Source organism: Delphinapterus leucas, chromosome 10 (assembly GCF_059928025.1).
Source record: "Delphinapterus leucas isolate spDelLeu-1000000601 "Yukka" chromosome 10, BTC_Dleu_Yukka2, whole genome shotgun sequence".
Taxonomy (NCBI): Eukaryota; Metazoa; Chordata; class Mammalia; order Artiodactyla; family Monodontidae; genus Delphinapterus; species Delphinapterus leucas.
This window is the reverse complement of record NC_143138.1, coordinates 57,020,170-57,044,173: the sequence shown is the minus strand read 5'-3', so window position 1 is coordinate 57,044,173 and position 24,004 is coordinate 57,020,170. Positions and strand designations below refer to the sequence as shown.

The window sequence follows — 24,004 nt, the reverse complement described above, 5'->3', positions numbered from 1 at the left end:
TATCATCCAACATGGCGAATTTAATGTGGAGACACCAACCTGACCAGGTAATCAAGGCTAGTATCACCCGGGCCTCCTGACGTGCTGCGGTGAGAGGAGCACAGTGTCATTTGTATGGCGCTGCTGCCAAGCGCGAGCCTGCGTGTGGTCATGGGGAAACATTAGAGCCACGCCACAGAGGGGGAGGCCTGTCAAGAGAGAGGATCCTGGGAAGACAGGAAGTAAAGCGCCAGGACTCTGTCTCCCCACCTAGGCGAAAGGTGCACTGGCAGAATCAGTCTAACGGAACTGTTTTGTAACCATGGCATCTATTGAAGACTTGTAACTTCCAGGGGAAGGCTTGGACAGGAAATTGCAGTGGACTTCAGCTCTTAGGATGGTAGCAGCTACCCACCCCTCACTCCCAGTCCCAGGGCAGGCATCTGTGCATGTGTTTCGGGGGCATCCTGCACAGTCTGTGAGAGCCTGGGTGAGCCAAAAGGACCCTGTCCTCCAAATACCTGGGATTTGTGCTCTGACGGCCGATGACTGCTTCTGACCACAGAGGTGTAGGCAAAGAGGCACCTCCCCCTATCGTGTCAAGCCCCTTCTCTTCCAGCTGAAGTGACTTCCAGGGAATTTTGTTTGTTTGTTTATTGAAGTATAGTTGGCTTATAATATTAGTTTCAGGTGTACAACATAGTGCTGCGATATTTTTATACATTACAAAATGATCACCACTCTGGTACTTTGTTACAGCATCCTGGACTGGTTAAGACAGGGAGTTAACACGAGGGGGGCGCTCTTGTCCAACAGCGGTCAGGAGCCAACAGATATATTTCCCCTTTTCATCTCCCTGTGGTTGGTGGTTCTGAGATCCATTTCATGAGGCTCCTCAAAAGGTACTGTGGGACTGAGCACGCGTCACCTGTAGTGGAGGCCAACTGACAAATCTTTATATCATCTTTCCCTTCTTCCCTGTTCCACTTCCCTTGTTCTGCATACCTTCTGTCTGGATCACATTCCCAAATAAATTACCTGCATGAAAACATTGGATCCAGGCTTTGCTTCTGGGAGAAACTGGCTAAAACAATTGCTTCCAGACTAGAATGAAGACTATCAGGATAGGATTTTGGAGCTGGATCACTCTTTAGTCAGATGGCAAAAAGGATTCCATTGCTGGTAATTCCTGGAGTATGACAGCATCAAATAACTAAGATTCTCATATGTGGTAAACTGGGATGTGGTAAAAGGTGAAGTGTTGGCATTTGTGATAGCTATGACCCCTGAATGGTATGGGGGCAATGGTAATTATAAGGATTGGCTGGCTTTTAACTGCTTTGGAAGCTTTCAAAAAAAAGAAAATTATAGGCTCACGTCAACTAACTGACAACTCAAGGCATACCATGAAAGTCAGAGTCTCTGGCAATGACTAACGAGACTCTCATCTAAGTTGCAGGGCAGACAGTGTGAAAATCAGATATGGGATCTAACTGATGGTAGCAGAATAGCAAAGGAGACTGAATGCACAGCATCAACAGGTCTCCTGTATCAAAGTCAGGACCCTGACAGGAAAAGAGTAAGATTCAAAGACCTGGAATGAGGCATTGAGGTGCATGAACCGGAGAATGCTGAACCTCCAGGCTCATCTGAACACTCCAGGTCAGCAGAAGCAACCCTCTCCCCTTGCAGAGATTAGCACCATCATCAAATACTTAAAGGATACAGGGATGATAGTTTTGTTGGGATTAAGTGATGGATACATAAGGGTTCATAAACTATTCAGTTCATCTGTCTGGCTCCTGCAGAAGCCAAATAGAGTAGATGATAATGGGCTACCATAAATTTAACCACGTGGTAGCCCCAATCACAGCTGCCATACTGAATGTGGTATCTTTCTGGCCAGCTTCTAGCATTGACATGTGACTACTGGTCTGGCAAGTGTGTTCTCTATCCTCCTTGGTAAGGATGGTTTAAAGCAATTTGCCTTTATGTAAGAAGGACATCAGCACACAATCACTATCTCACCACGAGAGCATACTAACTCTCCTGCTCTCTAACCAATAGAGCCTGTGGGGAACCCAGTTGTCTTGACACTCTGCCCAACATCACGCCAGTCCATTATACTGATGACTTACTAATTGGACTTGGTGATCATGAAGTGGTAAGTAGTTTAGTAAGACTAGAAGATTCAGGCTCCTGACTGTATGGCTGTTAGCATGACTGACAGCCATCTTGGGCCCTTACAGTTTCTTCTCTCCTTTCAATGACCCTACCCAGGACTTTACTGTGTAGTGAATCACTTCTCTGTCATCAAGGGCTTTGTAGTTAATAGATATTGCTTAAAAATCATGAGGACCAGGTAGCCTCTATGCTCTATTAGTCCCCAAACAATGATGAAAAACCTTCCCTGATGTATTCCTGGTGCCCACAAGACTAGTTACCCATTCACAAATCTTTTTTTTTTAATGTAAATTTATTTTATTTATTTATTTTTGGCTGTGTTGGGTCTTCACTGCTGTGCGCTGGGTTTCTCTAGTTGCAGTGAGTGGGGGCTACTCTTCGTTGCGGTGCGCGGGCTTCTCATTGCGGTGGCTTTTCTTGTTGCGGAGCATGGGCTCTAGGCATGCGGGCTTCAGTAGTGTGGCACTCAGGCTCAGTAGCTGTGGTGCATGGGCTTAGTTGCTCCACAGCATGTGGGATCTTCCCGGACCAGGGATCGAACCCGTGTCCCCTGCATTGGCAGGCAGATTCTCAACCACTGCGCCACCAGGGAAGCCCCAGCCATTCACAGATCTTAACTTAGGAATGCATGTACTGTTTCCAAGCACCTAGCCCCATACCCGAGGTTAACTATGAAATTATCCCAATGGCCCCTCTGCGGTGTGGAGTACAGCTGCGAATGCTTCTGCATCATTGCCCACCCGATCCCAATCTCACCCACTGATCCACTGATTATATGGAGCTGCCTGCCTCATTTTTCACTCTCAAGATGCCTTCTCAGTTTGGTGGGTGCTTTTCATTCCCTCTGTCCTCCAACACTGACACACTGAAGAAATTTTTAGGGATCCAATAAATCCCTAAATTTAAATCCCTAAATAAAAAATTTATTTATTAATTAAATACATGGCATGCCAGAACATCTTCTCTAAAGTAAAGGACGACTAGCTGCATTTTGTATCCCCTACCACTAAGAAGAGTGGTAATTGGCAGAACTCTTCAGATTTTGGAGGCAGCATATTCCACACATGGGAATATTGCTCCAAACCATTTATTAGGTGACCTGAAAGGCTATCAGTTTTGAGTAGGGTTCAAAGCAAGAGAGAGCTCTACGGCATGTCCAGGCTATGACTGAAGCTGTCCTGCCATTAAAGCCACATGACACACAAAAATGCAACGAATCCAAAGGTATCTACGGTGCATGAGAATATTGTAGAGAGTCTCTAGAAAGCCCCAGTAGGAGAGCTGTAACACAGACTCAGGGTTCTGGAGCAAAACTCTGCCTACTGTGAAAGAGAATGACTCATCATTTGAAAAATGGGCTATAGGGCTTGAGCATAGACCCAGCACTGACTATGGGACATCGAGTGACTATTCATCCAGAGCTACTCATCTTGACTGGGTATTATCAGATCCACTGAGTCATAAGATTGGGAGGGCACAGGAGCAATCCATTGTACAATGGGAAAATGGCATATTTGGGATTAGGCCTGAGCAGATCCAAAAGACACATGCTAATTACATCAACTGGTGGTCCAGACTGTCTATGTCCTTTGCTCCAGTGCTTTTCCCTCAACTCATATCTATGGCCTCATGGGAAACTTTCCAAGACCAACTGACAGAGGAACAAAAACTCAGGTCTGATTTTGAACACTTCCTGGATATTTGATATTAAGGTATTATTGCTATTTTCAAGTGTAATAATAATATCATTATTTTTCAAAAGCATTTCTTATCTTTTAGTGATACATACTAAAATATTTACAGTGGAATTATATAATGTATGCAACTTGTTTAAAATATCATGAGGGGGGGAATGAGTGGGACAGAAATGGCCATGTGTTAAGCCTGAGTTAGGGGTAAATGGGAGTTCATATACTATTCTATTTACTTAGGTGTACCTTCTAAATTCTCTGTAAATCAAAGTTAAAAAGAGCAACCCAGTCTGGTCCAGAGATGGGTCAGCATGATACACTGGGGTTAGCTGTAAATGGGCTGCTGCTGTATCACAGCCTTACTCAGGCGTGGCCCTAAAGGACACCATGTAGGGAAATCCTTCCCAGGCTAGAGCCTTGAGCGTCACACCTAATCGTTCACTTTGTATGGCAGAAGTGGCCTGAGGTCGAGTATACATGGAGTTCTGGACAGTAGTGGTGAATGGCTTCGCTGGTTGATCAGGGGTCTGAGGGCAGCTTTGTGGCTGGGATTTTCAGGAAAGTGGCTGATAGGGAACTTGCTTGAAGATTAATAAAGCTGGGGGAGGGTTTGCCTCGACATAGAGGCACAGCATTACCTTTCTCTGTGGCTGCAGTGTTAATGGAAAGCCTTAACATCAGCCGACTTCCAGGGAATTTAAAGGGCCAGCACGCCCCCCTTCATCTTTCTCTTTTCCCCCTTTTGGAAGCCAGATATTAAAGACTACGTCATTCAAAAACAACTGCAGATCAGGGGAATATTAGAACATGACCACACATACCCAGAGAAGGGTTCAGAAAAGACCTAGAAGACCTTAAGATTACATCTCAGGCTGACCCTCAGCACAAACAGCCTACAATAATTAAAAAAACAAAACCAAAAAACAATTACAAAAAACAGCAAACTCTGCGGCAGGGAGTGAATCTGATTTCCAGAGTTACAACACTATTAGATTCAATGTCCAGTTTCTAACAACAACAACAACAAATCAAAAACATACAGAGAAACAGGAAAGTATGCCATGTTCAAAGGAAAAAATTAAATCAACAGAAACTGTCCTTGAAAAAGACCTGATTGCAGACATACTAGACAAAGGCTTTAGAACAACTGTCTTAAAGATGCTCACAGAACTAAAAGAACATGTGGAGAAACTCAAGAAGACGATGTACCAAAAAATATAAATATCAATAAAGAGACAGAAAATGTATAAAGAAACTAAAAAGAAATGTTGGACCTGAAAAGGACACTAACTGAAATGAAAAATTCACTATCAAAGGGATTCAAAAGCAGATTTGAGCAGGCAGAAGAGAGAATCAGTGAACTTTCAGATAGAAAAATAGAAATTACCGAGTCTGAGGAACAGAAGGGAAAAAAGATTGAAGAAAAGTAAAGACAGCTTAAGGAAGCTGTGGGACACCAGAAAGTGAACAACACACATTGCGGGAGTCCTAGAAGGAGAAGAGAGAAAAAGGGGCAGAGAGAATATCTGAAAAAATAACAGCTGAAAACTTCCCAAATTTGATGAAATACATGAATATAAACATCCGAGAAGCTCAATGAACTATAAGAACTCAAAGACACTCATGTTACATGTTATAATCAAACATTTGAAAGACAAAGAGAGCATCTTGAAAGTAGCAAGAGAGAAGTGACTTGTCACATACAAGGGATCCTCAATAAGGCTATCAGCAGATTTCTCATCAGAAATTATGGAAGCCAGGAGGCAGTGGGCCAATATATTCAAAGTGCTAAAAGGAAAAACTGTTAACCAAGAATCCTATATCCAGTAAAACTGTCCTTCAAAAGTGAGGGAGAAATTAAGACATTTCCTGATAAACAAAAGCTGAGGGTATTTGTTACCACTAAACTTGCCCTGCAATGCTCAAGGGAGTCCTGCAACATGAAATGAAAGGACGCTAAACAGTAACTCCTAGACACATGGAGAGATAAAGATCTCAACAAAGGAAATACATGGACAATCATAAACGTTTTCTACATGATTTAAGAGACTAATATTATACATTTAAAGGAAAAAAACAAAGGTAAAAATAAAAGCTAGTATTATAAAAAAGCTAGTATTAAAAAAAAAGCTAGTATTACATAAAGCTGATCATTATAAAAGCTAGTATTATAGTAACTTAGGTTTGTAATTTCATGTCTTGTTTTCTACATAATTTAAGAGACTAATGCATTAGTTGCTATTTCTGGGCACACAATGTATAAAGATGTAATATTCTGACATCAACAACCAAAAGGGGTGGGGATGGAGATGTAAAGAAACAAGAGTTTTGTATGTTATTGAAGTTAAGCTGGTATAAATTCAAAGTAGAGGGCTTCCCTGGTGGCGCAGTGGTTGAGAGTCTGCCTGCCGATGCAGGGGTCACGGGTTCGTGCCCTGGTCCGGGAAGATCCCACATGCCGCAGAGTGGCTAGGCCCGTAAGCCATGGCCACTGAGCCTGAGCGTCTGGAGCCTGTGCTCCACAACGGGAGAGGCCACAACAGTGAGAGGCCCGTGTACCACAAAAAAAAAAAAAAAAAAAAAAAAAATTCAAAGTAGAGTGTTATAATTTTTGGTTGTTAAATGTCACCCCTATGGTAACAACAAAGAAAATAGCTATAGAATATAACCAAAAGGAAATAAAAAAGGAATTTAAACATTTCACTACAAAAATTGACTAAATACAAAAGAAGACAGTAATGCAGGAGATGAGGGACAAAAGAGGTACATGGCATATAGAAAAAAAATAGCAAAGTGACAGAAATTCCTCCTTATCAGTAATTACTTTAAATGTACATGGATTAAACTCTCCAGTCAAAAGACAGAGATTGGCAGAATAGGTAAAAACGCATGATCCAAATAGATGCTGTCTACAAGAGACTCATTTTAGATCCAAAGACTCAACTAGATTGAAAGTGAAAAGATGAAAAAAGATATTCCATGCAAATAGTAACCAGAAGAGAACAGGGACCTCCCTGGTGGTGCAGTGGTTAGGAATCCTGCCAATGAAGGGGACACAGGTTCAAGCCCTGGTCCGGGAAGATCCCACATGCCATGGAGCAACTAAGCCCGTGCGCCACAGCTACTGAGCCTGCGCTCTAGAGCCCGCGTGCCAAAACTGCTGAAGTCTGTGCACCTAGAGCCCGTGCTCCGCAACAAGAGAAACCACCGCAATGAGAAGCCCACACACCACAACGAAGAGTAGCCCCCGCTCCCTGCAACTAGAGAAAGCCCATGGGCAGCAACGAAGACCCAATGCAGCCAAAAATAAAAATAAATAAATAAATATATTTTTAAAAAAAAGAAGAGAACAGAAGTGGCTGTACTAATATCAAAGTAGACTTTAAATCAAAGTAGGTTACAAAGGGCTTCTGTGGTGGTGCAGTGGTTAAGAATCCACCTGCCAATGCAGGAGACACGGGTTCAAGCCCTGGTCCGGGAAGATCCCACATGCCGCAGAGCAACTAAGCCCGTGCGCCACAACTACTGAGCCTGCGCCCTAGAGCCTGCAAACCACCACTACTGAGCCCGTGTGCCACAACTGTGGAAGCCCACATGCCTAGAGCCCATGCTCCGCGACAAGAGAAGCCACTGCAATGAGAAGCCCACACACCGCAACAAAGAGTAGCCCCCGCTCAATGCAACTAAAGAAAGCCCACACACAGCAACGAAGACCCAATGCAGCCAAAAATTAATTTATTTAAAAAAAAACTACAAGAAACAAGGAAGGACATTATATAGTAATAAAAGATTCAACAGAGCAAGAAGATACAATAAGTATAAACATTTACACACCTAATGGCAGACCATCAAAATAATGAAGCGGCTTCCCTGGTGGTGCAGCGGTTAAGAATCCACCCGCCAATGCGGGGGACATGGGTAAGAGCCCTGATCGAGGAAGATCTCACATGCTGCGGAGCAACTAAGTCCGTGCTCCACAACTACTGAGCCTACGCTCTAGAGCCCGCGAGCCACAACTACTGAAGCTCACGTGCCTAGAGCCCATGCTCCACAGCAAGAGAAGCCACTGCAATGACAAGCCTGCGCACCGTGACGAAGAGTAGCCCCCGCTTGCCGCAACTAGAGAAAGCCCGTGCACAGCAACGAAGACCCAATGCAGCCAAAAATAAATTAATTAATTTTTTTAAAAATGGGGCTTCCCTGGTGGCGCAGTGGTTGAGAGTCCGCCTGCCGATGCAGGGGACACGGGTTCGTGCCCCGGTCCGGGAAGATCCCACATGCTGCGGAGCGGCTGGGCCCGTGAGCCATGGCTGCTGAGCCTGCACGTCCGGAGCCTGTGCTCCATAATGGGAGAAGTTGCAACAGTGAGAGGCCCGCGTACCGCAAAAAAATAAAAATTTTTTTTTAAAATAATGAAGCAAAAATTGACAGATTTGAAGGGATAAATAGACAGTTCTACAATAACAGTTGGAAACTGCAATACCCATTTATCGTAATAGACCAACCAGACAAAAGATAAGTGAGGAAAAGAGGACTTAACCCAATAGAATAACTAGATCTAACAGACACATATAGAACACTCTACCAAACAACAGCAGCATACACATTCTTGTCGAGTGCACGTGAGACATTTCTCAGACCATGTTAGGCAATAAATTAAGTCTCAATAGATTTGAAAAGACAGATATCATACAATATATACTCTCCAACCAAAATGGGGTAAACTTAGAAATCAGTAACAGAAAGAAAACTGGGGGCTTCCCTGTTGGCGCAGTGGTTGAGAGTCCGCCTGCCGATGCAGGGGACACGGGTTCATGCCCTAGTCCAGGAAGATCCCATGTGCCGCAGAGCGGCTGGGCCCATGAGCCATGGCCGCTGAGCCTGCGTGTCGGAAGCCTGTGCTCCGCAATGAGAGAGGCCACAACAGTGAGAGGCCCGCGTACCACAAAAAAAAAAAAAAAAAAAAGAAACAAAACTGGAAAATTCACTAAATTGTAGAAAATAGGCAACACACTTTTTTTTCCAGAATACCAAAGAGTTTATTCAAAAAAAGTCACTTAATAAAAGCACAGTTTTGCAAGTTTGTCTAAAACTTGATAATTCTGAAGAGAAATAAAATGTCTGACCACTCCAAAATAGGAAAAGACAATCGTGTACAACTAGACATACACATTCTAGGCACTATGAAAACTGGCTAAATGTATGCTCCCAGCAAGAGACGTGTCACCATCCTAAGTCCCCTTAGTCACCAAATGCAGGATTAAGAGGCCAGAGTCAGGTTTCCCTTTCTAAGCCACTCTGTTACTCTCTAGGAAACTCTGGATCTCAGCCTAATCTCCAGCTCTGCCTGTACCTTGATAGGGAAGGAGGGAGGGACAATAGAAGAGAAGAGGAAAGGGGTGTGACATCTTTCTTAGGAAAGAAAAAAGGCACGGTGATGAGCTAGAAAGTGATGAAAGCAAGGATCAACTATCATTCACCCTGAATTCACCCATTCACCCTGACAGTCCAACCTCCTTATTTTGTAGGTGAGAAAACAGACCTAGAAAAATCATGTGGTTTGCTCAAAATCACATGGTTACTACGTGCTGTAGTGCTTTATGTAAGATCAACTTGCCTCTCAACTTGGTTGGAAAATTAAAAAACCAAACCTGTCCCAAAACTTCAAGCAACACATTTTTAAACAGCCAATGAACCAAAGAAGAAATCACAAATAAAATTAGAAAATACTTAGAGACAAATGAAAATGAAAACACAACATACCAAAACTTATGGGACACCAAAAAAGCAGTGCTAAGGAGGAATTTTAGAGCTATAAACACTTACATAAAACAAGAAAGATCTTAGATCAGTAACCTAACTTTAGGACTTAAGGAGCTAGAAAAAGAACAAACTAAACCTAAAGCTATTAGAAAGAAGGAAAGAAATAATAAAGATTAGAGCACAGATTAACAAAGTAGAGAACAGAAAAACAATAGAGAAAATCAATGAACCCAAAAGTTGGTTCTTTGAAAAGATCAACAAAATTGACAAACTTTTAGCTACATCAACTAAGACAAAAGAGAGAAGACTCAAAAGACTAAAATCAGAAATGAAAGTGGGGATATTACTACTGATTCTACAGAAATAAAAAGGATTATAAGTGAATACCAGGAACTGCACACTAACACACTGGATAACCTAGATAAAATGGACAAATTCCTAGAAACACTAAGCCTACCAAGACTAAATCATGAAAAAACAGAAAATCTGAGTTGACTTATAACTAGTAAAGGGACTGAATCAATAATAAAACAAAAATTTCCCAACAAAGAAAAGCCCTGAACCGATGGCTTCACTGGTGAGTTCTACTAAACATTTAAAGAATACATACCAATCCTCAAAATTTTCACAAAAAACTGAAAAGGAGGGAACACTTCTTATCTCATTCAAGAGGCCAGCATTACCCTGATATAAAACCAGACAAAGGCACTACAAGAAAACTATATCCCTTATGAATACTGATCCAAAAATCCTCACAAAATACTAGCAAACTGAATTCAGTAGCATATTGAAAGGATAGTTCATCATGACCAAGTGAGATCTATTCCTGGAATGCAAGGATGGTTCAAAATACAAAAATTAATCAATGTAATACACCACATTAACAGAACGAAAGGGGAAAAATCATGTGATCATCTCAACTGATGCAGAAAAATTTTTGAAAAAATTCAGCACCCTTTCATAATTAAAAAAACACTAAAAAACTAGAATAAAAGGAAACTATTTCAACATAATGAAAAGCATAGATGAAAACCCACAGCAAACATCACACTCAGTGGTGAAAGACTTAAAGCTTTTCCTCTATGATCAGGAATAAGGCAAGAATGTCTGCTTTCACCATTTCTAGCCACCACAGTACTGGAAGTTCTAATCAGAGCAATTAGGCAAGAAAAAGAAATAAAAGGCATCCAAACTGGAAAGGAAGAAGCAAAATTATTACTGTTTGCAGATATGATCTTATATATAGAAAACCCTAAAGATTTCACACACAAAAAAAAACTGTCAGAACTAACAAGTGAATTCAGCTAAGTAGTACATAAAGTCAACACACAAAAATCAGATGCATTTCTATATGCTAAAAATGAACAATCTGAAAAGGAAATTATGAAAATCCCATTTATAATAGCATCAAAAAGAATAAAATACTTGAGAGTTAACCAAGGAGATCAAAGACTTGTACAATACAAAGTACAAAACATTGCTGAAAAAAATGAAAGAAGACATAAATAAATGGAAACACATTAGATGTTCATGGATTAGAAGACTTAATATTGTTAAAATGTCAATACTATCCAAATCAATACACAGATTCAATGAAATCTCTATCAAAATCCCAAGGATGTTTTTTTGTTACAGAAATAGTAAAACCCATCCCAAAGTTCATTATGGAATCTCAAGGAACAAACAGCCAAAAACAACAGCCAAAACAATCTTGAAAATGAACAAAGCTGGAGGATTCACAATTCCTAATTTCAAAGCTTATAAGAAAGCTACAATAATAAGAACAACATAGTACTGGCATAAAGATGGACATAGAAATCAATGGAATAGAACAGAAAGCCCAGAAATAAACTCTCATACATACGGTCAAATGATTTTTGACAACAGTGTCAAGACCATTCAATAGAGAAAGGACGGTCTTTTCAATAAGCAATGCTAGGAAAACTGGGTATCTTCACACAACAGAATGAAGTTGGACGCTTTTGTAATACTATATACAAAAAAATTAACTCAAAATTAATTAAAGACCTAAATGCAAGACCTAAAACAATAAAACTCTTAGGAGAAAATACAAGGCCAACACTTCACAACATTGGATTTGGCAGTGATTTCACTGTATCTGGCAATGATTTCTTGGATATGACACCAAAGGCACAGGCAACAAAATAAAAATAGACAAACTGGACTTCATGAAAAATAAAAATTGTGCATCAAAAGACACTACCAACAGAGTAAAAATGCAACCCACAGAACAAGAGAAAATATTTGCAAATCATGTATCTGATAAGGGATTAATAATGAGGATATATAGAGAATTCCTAAAACTCAACAACAACAAAACAATCGATTAAAAATGGGCTTGAATATGGGCCTTCCCTGGTGGTACAGTGGTTAAGATTATGCCTGCCAGTGCAGAGGACACAGGTTTGATCCCTGGTCCGGGAAGATCCCACATGCTGCCGAGCAACTAAACTTGTGTGCCACGACTACTGAGCCTGCCCTCTAGAGCCCATGCACCACAACTACTGAAGCCTGCACACTCTAGGGCCCATGTGCCGCAACTACTGAAGCCCTCACACCTAGAGCCTGTGCTCTGCGACAAGAGAAGCCACCACAATGAGAAGCCTGTGCACTGCACTGAAGAGTAGCCCCTGCTTGCTGCTACTAGAGAAAGCCCATGCACAGCAATGAAGGCCCAGACACAGCCAAAAAAAAAAAAAGAATAAAATACCTAGGAATAAACCTACCTAAGGAGGCAAAAGAACTATACTCAGAAAACTATTAGATACTGATGAAAGAAATTAAGATGACACAAAGATGGAGAGATATACCATGTTCTTGGATTGGAGGAATCAATACTGTCAAAATGACTATACTACCCAAATCAATCTACAGATTCAATGCAATCCCTATCAAATTACCAACAGCATTTTTCACAGAATTAGAACAAAAACCTTTCCAATTTGTATGGAAACACAAAAGACCATGAATAGTCAAAGCAATCTTGAGAAAGAAAAATGGAGGGGAGGAATCAGGCTCCCTGACTTCAGACTATACTACAAAGCCACAGTCATCAAAACAGTATGGTACTGGCACAAAAACAAATACAGATCAATGGAACAGGATAGAAAATCCAGAGATAAACCCACGCAACTATGGTCATCTAATCTAGGACAAAGGAGGCAAGAATATACAATGGAGAAAAGACAGTCTCTTCAATAAATGGTGCTGGAAAAAATGGACAGCTACATGTAAAAGAATGAAATCAGAACACACCCTAACACCATACACAAAAATAAACTCAAAATGGATTAAAGACCTAAATGTAAGGCCAGATACTATAAAACTCTTAGAGGAAAACATAGACAGAACACTCTTTGACACAAATCGCAGCAAGATCTTTTTCATCCACCTCCTAGAGTAATGAAAATAAAAACAAAAATAAACAAATGGGACCTAATTAAACTTAGAAGCTTTTGCACAGCAAAGGAAGCAACCATAAACAAAAGGAAGACAACCCTCAGAATGGGAGAAAATATTTTCAAATGACGCAACTGCCAAGGGATTAATCTCCAAAATATACAAACAGTTTATGCAGCTCAATATCAAAAAAAGCAAACAGCCCAATCAAAAAATGGGTGGGGGCTTCCCTGGTGGCACAGTGGATGGGAGTCCACCTGCCGATGCAGGGGACACGGGTTTGTGCCCCGGTCTGGGAGGATCCCACATGCCACAGAGTGGCTGGGCCCATGAGCCATGGCTGCTGAGCCTGCGCGTACAGAGCCTGTGCTCCGCGACGGGAGAGGCCTCGGCAGTGAAAGGCCCACGTACCAAAAAAAAAAATGGGTGGGACATCTAAACAGACATTTCTCCAAAGAAAATATACAGGTGGTTAAAAAGCACATGAAAAGGTGCTCAACATCACTAACTATTAGAGAAATACAAATCAGAACTATAATGAAGTATCACCTCACGCTGGTCAGAATGGCCATCATCAAAAAATCTACAAACAATAAATGCTGGAGAGGGTGTAGAGAAAAGGGAACCCTCCTACACTGTTAGTGGGAATGTAAACTGGTACAGGCACTATGGAGAACAGTATGGAAATTCCTTAAAAAACTAAAAATAGACCTACCATATGATCCAGCAATCCCACTCCTGGGCATATATCCAGAGAAGACCATAATTCGAAAATATATGCACACCCAATGCTCACTGCAGCTCTATTTACAATAGCCAGGACATGGAAGCAACCTAAATGTCCATTCACAGAGGAATGGATAAAGAAGATGTGGTATATATATGCAATGGAATATTACTCAGGCATAAAAAAGGACAAAATAATGCTATTTGCAGCAACATGGATGGACCTAGAGACTGTCATACTGAGTGAAGTAAGTCAGAAAGAGAAAGACAAATATCATATGACATCATTTATAAGTGGAATCTAAAAGAAGATTACAAATGAACTTATCTACAAAACAGAAATAGAGTTATAAATATAGGAAATAAACTTATGGTTACTGGGGGGTAAGGGGAGAGGGATAAAGTGGGAGATTGCGATTGACATATACACACTACTATATATAAAATAGAGAACTAATAAGGACCTAATGTATAGCACGGGGAACTCTACTAATACTCTGTAACGGCCCATATGGGAAAAGATTCTACAAAAGAGTGGATATATGTATTTGTATAACAGATTCATTTTGTTGTACACTTAAAACTAACACAACATTGTAAATCAACTATACCCCAGTAAAAATTTTTTTTAAAATGGGCTTGAAAAGATATTTCTCCAAAGAAGATACACAAATGGCAAATAAGCATATGAAAAGACACTCAACATCACTAATAATCAGGGAAATGCAAATCAAAACCACAGTGAGCTATCACCTCACACCCATCGGGATGGCTACACTCAAAAACAAAAAACAAAAACCACACACTGAAAAACCAGAACATAGAGTTGGTGAGGATGTAGAGAAATGGGAATCCTCGAGCACTGTTGGTGGGCATGTAAAAATGACACAGGCACTGTGGAAAACAGTACGGTGATTCCTCAAAATATTAAAAATAGAACTACTATAAGATCTAGCAATTCCACTTCTGGGTATAAACCCCAAAGAACTGAAAGCAGGGTCTCGAAGAGATATTTGTATGACCATGTTCAGAGCACCATTATTCAGAACAGCTAACACCAGGAAGCAACCCAAGAGTTCATCAACTGATGAATGGAAAAGCAAAATGTGGTATGTACCTACAATGGAATATTATTCAGCCTATAAGGAAGGAAATTCTGACACAGGCTACAACATGGATGAACCCTGAGGACATTATGCTAAGTGAAATAAGCCAGTTGCAAAAAGACAAATACAGTATGATTTCACTTATATGAGGTACTTAGAGTAGTCAAAATTATAGAGACAAGGGACTTCCCTGGCAGTCCAGTGGTTAAGACTTGACCTTCCAATGCAGGGCGTGCAGGTTTGATCCCTGGTCAGGGAGCTGAGATCCCATATGCCTCTCGGCCAAATAACCAAGACATAACACAGAAGCAATATTGTAAAAAATTCAATAAAGACTTTAAAAATGGTCCACATCAGAAAAAAATCTTAAATTAAGAAAAAAAATTATAGGGACTTCCCTGGTGGTGCAGTGGTTAAGAATCCGCCTGCCAATGCAGGGGACACGGGTTCGAGCCCTGGTCCAGGAAGATCCCAAATGCCGCGGAGCAACTAAGCCCATGCACTACAACTACTGAGCCTGCGCTCTAGAGCTGGTGAGCCACAACTACCGAAGCCTGTGCACCACAACTACTGAAGCCCGCACTCCTAGGGCCCATGCTCCATAACGAGAAAGCCACCTCAATGAGAAGCCCGTGCACCACAACGAGGAGTAGCTCCCGCTCGCCAAAACTAGAGAAAGCCTGCGTGCAGCAACAAAGACCCAACGCAGCCAAAAGTAAATAAATTAATTAATTAAATTAAATAAATGGTCAGAAATAGTAACTTTAAAAAAATTTTTACAGAGACAGAAAGTAGAATGGTGGTTGCCAGGGGCTGGGGCAAGGCAGGGAATGGGAAGTTATTGTTTCATGGGCAAAGAGTTTCAGTTTTACAAGATGAAAAGAGTTATGGAGATGGATGGTGATGATGTTTGTACAAGATTATGAACGTATGTAATACCACTGAACTGTATGCTTAAAAATGGTTAAGAGGGTAAATTTTATGTTATGTGTGGTTTACCATAATTTTTAAAAATTGAGGAAAAACCCAACAGTCAAGAACATGAAAGACAGGAAAAGTTCAAAGAACTGTGCCAAATGAAAATTCTGAAAATGAGACATGACAATGACATGTAACATGACTTCCTAGACAGGATCCTAGACCAAAGAGGAGAAAGGGACACTGTGGGACAGCAGGTGAAACCTGCATGCCATCTGGGAAGTGGAGGTTAACGCTGCACCATTGCTGATTTCCTGGCTTAGGGGGTTGCGTGCTGGTTATGTAGGCGAGTGTCCCTGTTTTGGAGACATGCACAATGGAGTGTTCTGCGGTAATAAAACAACATATCTGCAACTCACTCTCCAGATGTTCAGAAAAAGACCAGAGAGGTAATGAAGCGAACACAGTAATACATTAACAACTGGGGAGTCAGGGTGAAGGGCATAGAAGAGCTCATCATACACACCTGGAGGCATCTTGATGAACGGCTCAAGGACCTGTACTTCAGCCTGGTGCATGGCCCGCTCTTTCTCCGCAAGGGCCCGTGCGCGGGCCTGAATGATATGTCTCTCCAACATTTCAACTTCATCCAGCCGCTGCTTATAGAGCTCCCGAATCTGGCAGGTGGGTGATCAGATGCACAGAAATATGGTGAGATCACACAGCTTTATTGAATCCCACCCCAGCATCAGGGCTTCCCGTGAGGCACGGAACAGTCACAGGACTGCAGAGACCATCTGGTCTAACTAGACAGATCTGAACTCCGAGACCCACAGAAGGAAGTGGCTTAAAGCTTTCATAGTAAAGTCAATTACAGAACCAAGTCTGAAACCCCATCTCCTGACTACTGGCTTCACAATAAAGAGAGCTGCCATCTAACCTCTGAAATACCAAATATGAGTTAACACACCACCTGTGGCAGACAAAGGGTTGTGTCACCCAGACCCCCTTCAAGGAAGGACTTGCTACCTGGCTGCAGGGAGCATAGTCAGCTGAGAGCCTCCAGCTGTCAGCCCCTTCAGAGTTGATCTCAGCTGCTTGAAAGCACACAGCTGAGACTCCTTGAAGGGGGCTGTGGGCAGTATGGCCTGCTTAGCAGTCAGCCTCAGCAGAAAGGACTCAAGTCAGCTACTTTCCTCCTTATACAGATAAGGAAGCAGAGTTGCTGTTAGAGCCTGGGCATGCTTCCTAAAATCTGGGCATGAATGCCTCGATTAAGATCGTGGTTTCTTACACAAGGGCAGGCACCCCAAAGCGGACGTGACTTTATCATCTCCGGGGAACAACTATTCAGCTTTCTGCCCTCGTCGTTTCATTTATATGTGTAATATATAACGTGTGTATGCGTGTAGGGAAATAAAGATAGGTGCTAGAGATATATGCCGTTATGTGTGTAGAATGTGTGTATTCGCCTAAGCGCGTGTGTAGAGTGTCCTCCCACTAGAATGTCGGATATACGGCGGCATGGACTTGGTCTGCTCTTTTCCATCTGCATCCCCAGTGCCTGGCACCCAACAGGGGCTGACTCTTGTCGAGTGGCTGAGTCGCGCCCTGGGTCGCCCGCACGGCCGCAGACGCGGTGACGCCGCCGCGCCTCGGGTGAGCACGCGGAGAAGCGCGCGGGACGCCGGGGCCGTGTTACCTGCTGCAGCTGGTCCACGAACTCCTCGTGCCGAGCATCCTCGCTGCCGCGGGCCTTGATCAAACTCGCACTCACCTCCTCGCCAATCACCTCGGCGGTATACAAGTTTTGAAAGACGCCGGTGAGCAAGTAAGAGATGTCTTGGGTGCGCAGCGAGGTGGGGCGCAGGCGCAGCAGGTGCGGCTCGGGGAGCGGCCGGAGCGTGAGCGGCGAGACGCGGCGGGGCCGACTACCTGGCTGGTAGAAAGACTCGGAGTAGGCGAGGGAGGACTGGCTGGGGCTGCGGATCCGGGTCGGACGCGTGGTTGGCGTCCACGTCTCCTCAGCGAAGGCGTAGGACTCAGACTCTGCAGACTGCTGCTCTCCCCTTCCAGTCTCCATGGCAACTGAGGCGCCGCTAACTCTCTGCCGCACTTCCACTTCCGGCCCACCTCTTCCGCTTTGCGTCTGTTAAAGGGCGCTGTCGAGTCGTCATCCTCATAAACGTTCGCACGGCAGTGTTGCCTTTACTGAGCGAAGGACGTTAGCGTGGGGACCGACAGAGAAAGAGTTAATTGGCACAGCCAGGCCCGTCTCATTGCCAAAGCTTCTTCCTACTTACTTTCATCTGCCTATTCTCTAATTTGTTCAGCGTTTATTAATTCGTTCATTTAATATTTATTGTATAAAGATTCTGTTTCAGGTCTGTGCTAGGAGCTAGAGATACCAAAGGAAGGCGGAGCTCACAACCGTGTGTGTGTGTGTGTGTGTGTGTGTGTGTGTGAGTGACCAGAGTGTTGAGCAAGGCGACAACAGGAAAACAATTGCAGTTTAGTGGGCTACGGTCAAGGTGGAGAAACTGTTTGTTGTCATGGAACCACAAAGGACAGGAACTTAACCAGTCTACAAAGAAAGCGAGTACAGTGGGTTTTTGGCAGAAGTGAAGACCAAGCAGAGATTTAGAAGAATGAATAGACTCACCGTCATTAGCCGTCAAGGAAGTGGAAATTAAAACTACAGTGCAATACCACTACACACTTAGTAGAATGTCAAGAAGTTGAATGAACGAACAAACAGGTGAACGAACCACGTGAGTGCGGGTAAGGATGTACAGCACCTTCTCATGTATCGCAACAGGAATACAAACCATTATAGCAGCTTTGAAAAACAGTTTGTCAGTTTCTTAAAAAGTAACACATACATCACTCACACAACTAGGTGTTATTCCAAGTGAAATGAGAATGTTTGTGCCTACAAAGCCCTGTATGAGCAGCTTTATTCATCATCTCCCAAAACTGGAAAAAACCCAAATGTCCTTTCTACTGATAAAAAGATAAATTGTGGTACATCTATATACAGCATACTCGCAGCAATAAAGATGAAACAGACTAGTGATACACACGACAGCACAGATGAATGTCAAATGCATTATGCTGGATAAAAGAAACCATTCTCAAAGGGTTACATATACATAATGAATGATTCCATTTAGAGGATATCTGTTTATAGAAAATGCAAACCAGAAAACAGATCAGTGGTTATCAGGAGCTGGTGATGGGAGCTAGTGTTGGCTCCAAAGGAGCATGAGGGAATTTCTTGGGGTGATGGAACTGTTCTACATCTTGATTGTGGTGGTGGTCACAAAACTGTATGGATTTGTCGAAACTCACAGAACTGTACACCATAAAGGGTGAATTTTACTGTATATAAATTATACTTCCATTTTTTAAGTGAAAAAAAAAAAAAGAATGAGTAGGAGTAAGCCAGGGGAGAAAGAAAAAGGGCACTCCATGCAGAGGGACCCCATTGTGCTAAAGCTGGGAAAGAGCACTGCAAATGGGAGGAAATGAAAGAAGTTCAGGGGTGGAACTCAGGGAGTTGAGGAAACTGCTAGGCAAGGGCCAGATCATAAATGGGTTTGTAGGCAACATTAAGGAATTTAAACTTTATTCTGAGGACAGTAGGAGGGCCGTCAAGGGTCTGAAGCTGGGTGTGTGGTGGTCAGCTGTATGTTCTACTGAGATCACTCTCGTTGCTGTGAGACAGCAGACTGGGGGGAGGCAAGAGGCATCAGGGAGCTCAATTGGGAAACTCGCGCAGGGGTTAGGAAAGAGGTGAAGGGCGCTTGGATTCAAGTGAGAGGAATTGATTGGAGACAGAGCTAAAGGGTAGAATTGACAAGACTCGCTTATGGATAATGGGAGTGAGAGAGAAAAGGGGCCAAGAATGACTGCCACATATCCTGTGTGTGGGATCAGGTGGGTGATGAGATCATCCACTGAGATGGGGAGAGGCCTGCACTTGTCCAAGGCAGCAGCTTGACATCACAGTGACTGCCATCCTTGCCAGAGCATGGCTTCTGCTCACAGGTGGTATAAACATCCTCTTTTTACTGCTGGGGTGAGTCTGTGTGCCCTACAGCCCGAAGCCCACTTCCTGAGATGAGGCCCAGGATGCTTGCCTGCAGACCTGGGCCACTTCTGCTTCTTGTGGTTGGGCCTGGCACCCTCATCTCTACTTTCCGGTATCTCTTCCATCCTCAGGGCTGGGAAGCCAGGGCCCCTGTTCTGCATTGTGTACTTGAGAGGATCCTGCTCTGACTCTCCTCAAGCTACACCCTCTCCAGAGCGAGGAGGCCACAAGGTCAATGTGACATGCCCCGTGCCTGCCCAGACATTGTGAGCCCATTGACAGGACCTGTGCAGGCCACTTCTTTAAGGCCTTCCTCGCATTGCTGACCGGCGTGTGCACTAATGGGTAGCGTGGGTGGCGGGGTGGAGGCGGAGGGAGCTTGGGCAAGTGGGCTGGTTTGTCCAATTGCTCACGTGCATGTGAGCCCACCCACCCCACCACCACCACGGGGCAGGAAGGAGCTAGTAGAACAGTCTGGGGGGCCTCCATTGCTCTAGAGTTAGGACGGGGCCTGCCCAAACCAGGTGGTCTTGTGCAGGCTCCCTGGCCCCCTTCCCTACCCTGGGGAACGACAGGACAATGGATTCTCACCATCACCTTTGGCCTCTCCATCCTGCCTCCAAACAGCCTCAGAGAAGGACACAGAGAGTCTGGCCCAGCCTGGGAGAGGCCTCCCCTTGTTCTGTGACCCTCCCACCTTCTGGCTTCAGCTCCCCCGGCTCTGTCCAGGCCAAGGTCTTCAGCAAAGCTCCAGTTCCTCCTCTGTGCTCATCTTCCTTGACTTTTCAGCAGTATCTGCTGCTGCCCGTTCCCTCTTAATGACACACTCCCCTCCCTCGCTCCCCGCTTTCCTCTGTGCTTCACCACCTCCACCATCGTCTCCCTCTTCTCTTGGTATCTCTCTGCCTGATAAGCTGGTTTCATCCCTGATTCCACTGTGCCCAGCAACCACTTTCTGTTTGCTCTGTGACTAACTGAATAAATGAATGGTTTCAACCGGGCACCAGTAACAAAGGACGCCAGTCCCCTCACCTATGAGGACTTTGTCAGCATAAAGGGAATTTCCTGAGCTGCCTTCTTCATTTTATAACCTGTTCTGCTGACCAGAATTTGAGTTTTGTTTATCTCTGGGTTCCCACACACATTTTTTGGCCTTTTAAATATTTTTACTTTTAAAGTCAGAAAGAGAAAGACAAATACCATATGATATCACTTATATGTGGAATCTAAAATATGACACAAATGAACTTATCTCCGAAACAGAAACAGACTCACAGACATAGAGAACAGACCTGTGGTTGCCAAGGGTGGGGGTAGGAGAGGGATGGATTGGGAGTTAGGGGGTTAGCAGATGCAAACTATCATGTATAGAATGGATAAACAGGGACTTCCCTGGTGGCGCAGTGGTTAAGACTCTGCGCTCCCAATGCAGGGGGCCCGGATTTGATCCCTGGTCAGGGAACTGGATCCCACATGCATGCTGCAACTGAGAGTTCACATGCCACAACGAAGGAGCCCGAGAGCCGCAAATAAGGAGCCCGCCTGCCGCAACTAAGACCCGGTGCAACCAAATAAAAAAATAATAATAAATATTTTAAAAAAAAGAATGGGTAAACAACAAGGTCCTACTATATAGCATAGATAACTATATTCAATAACCTGTGATAAACCATGATGGAAAAGAATACACAAAAGAATGTATATATTCATATAACTGAATTAATTTGCTGTACAGCAGAAATTAACATAACATTGTAAATCAACTATACTTCAATAGAAATTTTTTTTTACTTTTAAATTTCAAAAGTTATACATCATTATGGTAAAAAATTCAAATAATACATAAAAAATAAAAAGTATCTTCCTCTCAATCTCTTTCCTTGGATTATTTCTATATCCTTCTAGCTATTGTTTCTGCCTGTACAAATACAAATATCTACAAAGTTTTTTTAATTTTTAAAAAGCGCCAGTGGTATTATAGTATGCATTATATATATTATCCTACGATTTGCTTTTTTTTCACAGCAACTCAAAGAGGACTGATTTTGTTTTGTTTTGTTTTTGTTTTTGTTTAACAGATGCAGGAGAACCCACTGTAATGGAAATACCATAGGTTATTTAACCAGGTCCCTGCTAGTGAACTTCAACTTGTATAATGTTTCTGTACAAAATACATAGATGATATAGAATTAAAATTGCTTGGCCAAAGCATATGTACATTTTAATATTTGAGATATTGCCAAATTACCTCCCAGAACGATTAACCCAGAGTAGACTCCCACTAGCATTGTGTGAGGGCTTACGGACATTTTCAACATGCTTTGAATCATATCCCAAATTTTAGCCTGAGCCCACATCTTCCTTTAAAACTCCAGACTTGTATATCCATCCTGTATCAATACTTGACATCTCACCTTAGCTGTCTGAAGGCACCTCAAACATAATGTGTCCACAACAGAGCTCCCGTTCTTCCTTAGCCTTCCCCATTTCTGCTTCTGGGAACCCCTGCTTCCAGTGGTCCAGGCCAAAAACCTAGAGTCACCTCTGACTCTTCTCTTTCTTTCACAGTCCCCACTGGTCAATCCTGCTGGCTCTCCAGTCAAAATGTATCCAGAATCCTCCCACTTCTCATGACCTCCACTCCCACCACCAGGGTCTGACCCACCGTCCACTCTCACCTGAATTATTACAAAAGCCCCTTCCTTGGACTCCCTGCTTCAGCCCTGTCCCTCCATGATACTCCCCACTTCCAGCAACCAGAGTGATTCTTTTAAAACAAGAGCAGGGAATTCCCTGGTGGTCCAGCGATTAGGAATTCTGCACTTCCACTGCAGGGGGCCCAATCGATCCCTGGTCGGGGGAACTAAGATCCCAGAAGACATGCGGCACGGCCAAAAAATAAAAAATAAAAAAATAACCAAAAAAGGAATCTAAAAAAATGGTACAAAATGGACTTATTTACAAAACAGAAATAGAATCACAGATGTAAAAAACAAACTTATGGTTACTGGGGGGAAAGGTGGGGAGAGGGATAAATTGGGAGGTTGGGATTGACATATACACACTACTATATATAAAATAGATAACTAATAAGGACCTACTGTTAGCACAGGGAACTCTACTCAATACTCTGTAACGACCTATATGGGAAAAGAATCTAAAAAAGAGTGGATAGATGTATATGTATAACTGATTCACTGTGCTGTACGCCTGAAACTGACACAACATTGTAAATCAACTATACTCCAATAAAAATTTTTTTAAATAAAAATAAATAAAAAAACAACCCATGAGTCAGATCATGTCCCTCCTTGACTTGAAGCCTTTCAAGTGCTCCCCATTTCCCCCAGAGCGAACGTGGAAGCCCTTAGAAGGCCCAGCAGAACTTGGGCCCCATTTCTTCTCTGGCCTCTCTCATTCCCCTCTCCCTCCCTCGGCTCCCTCTGCTGCAGCTACACCTCACTGACCCAAGCTCATCTAGGTTTGCTTTTCTGGGGGAGGGATTGGGCAGGGCTGGCTCTGAAGCACAGCTGGAAAGTTGGCATTCTTGGGTTGATCCTCCCCCCTCCCCAGGCCTCTAGAGAGGGTAGGGGTGGAGGGGCGAAGGGAAGTGACCTAAGGTGGGCACCAGCCCTGACACTAGGTCTCACCTGTCTCCAGTCATCCCAGTAACCCCCTCCCCACACCCCCCCTCACACGCTCATCGGAGACAGGATGGTCAGCCGGGGGTGGGGAGACGCCTGAACCCCCCCCATTAGACAACTCGTCTATGGGCACGCGTGGCCCCTCTGTGCCTGCTGAAAGCCCAGTGAGTCACCAGGATCTCAGGGAATCCTGCAGAGGTAACTTACTGAGAGCTGGGTTTTAGGAGGGTAATCTAGGCATCTGGCCAGGGATGGGCCCACAGAGAGCCCCGGCTGTTTAAGGGCAGAGGGAGCAGAATCCAGCAACTGCGGTTCAATGCAAAGCCTTTGCTAGGCCCTCCCAGCCCCTCGACACACAGGCGCAGTCACACACACCACACAGGCTTACACACAGCGGAAGTAATTAAGCAGATGACCTCCCAGCCTGTGAGAGAGAGGGAGGGGCAGGCGGGAGGAGAGGAGAGTCCTGGGGAGCCACTG

At 43.5% G+C, this 24,004-nt stretch overlaps 1 protein-coding gene across 2 annotated transcripts in view; it reads right to left on the bottom strand.

Annotated features, from left to right (window-relative positions):
• The window catches only part of DLEC1 (DLEC1 cilia and flagella associated protein), a 96,565-nt gene extending 74,045 nt beyond the window's left edge, over positions 1-22,520 (bottom strand). The window contains exons 1-2 of one of the 2 annotated variants that reach the window (XM_089919039.1): positions 17,490-22,520; positions 16,314-16,464 (exon numbers count right to left, since the gene is read on the bottom strand). In XM_089919039.1, the coding sequence (XP_089775165.1) occupies positions 16,314-16,464; positions 17,490-17,870 (532 nt within the window). In that variant the 5' untranslated portion in view covers positions 17,871-22,520. The remainder of the gene's footprint in view (positions 1-16,313; positions 16,465-17,489) is intronic. The other variant, XM_022553713.3, reaches the window with a different exon arrangement.
• Between the last annotated feature and the right edge of the window lie 1,484 nt (positions 22,521-24,004).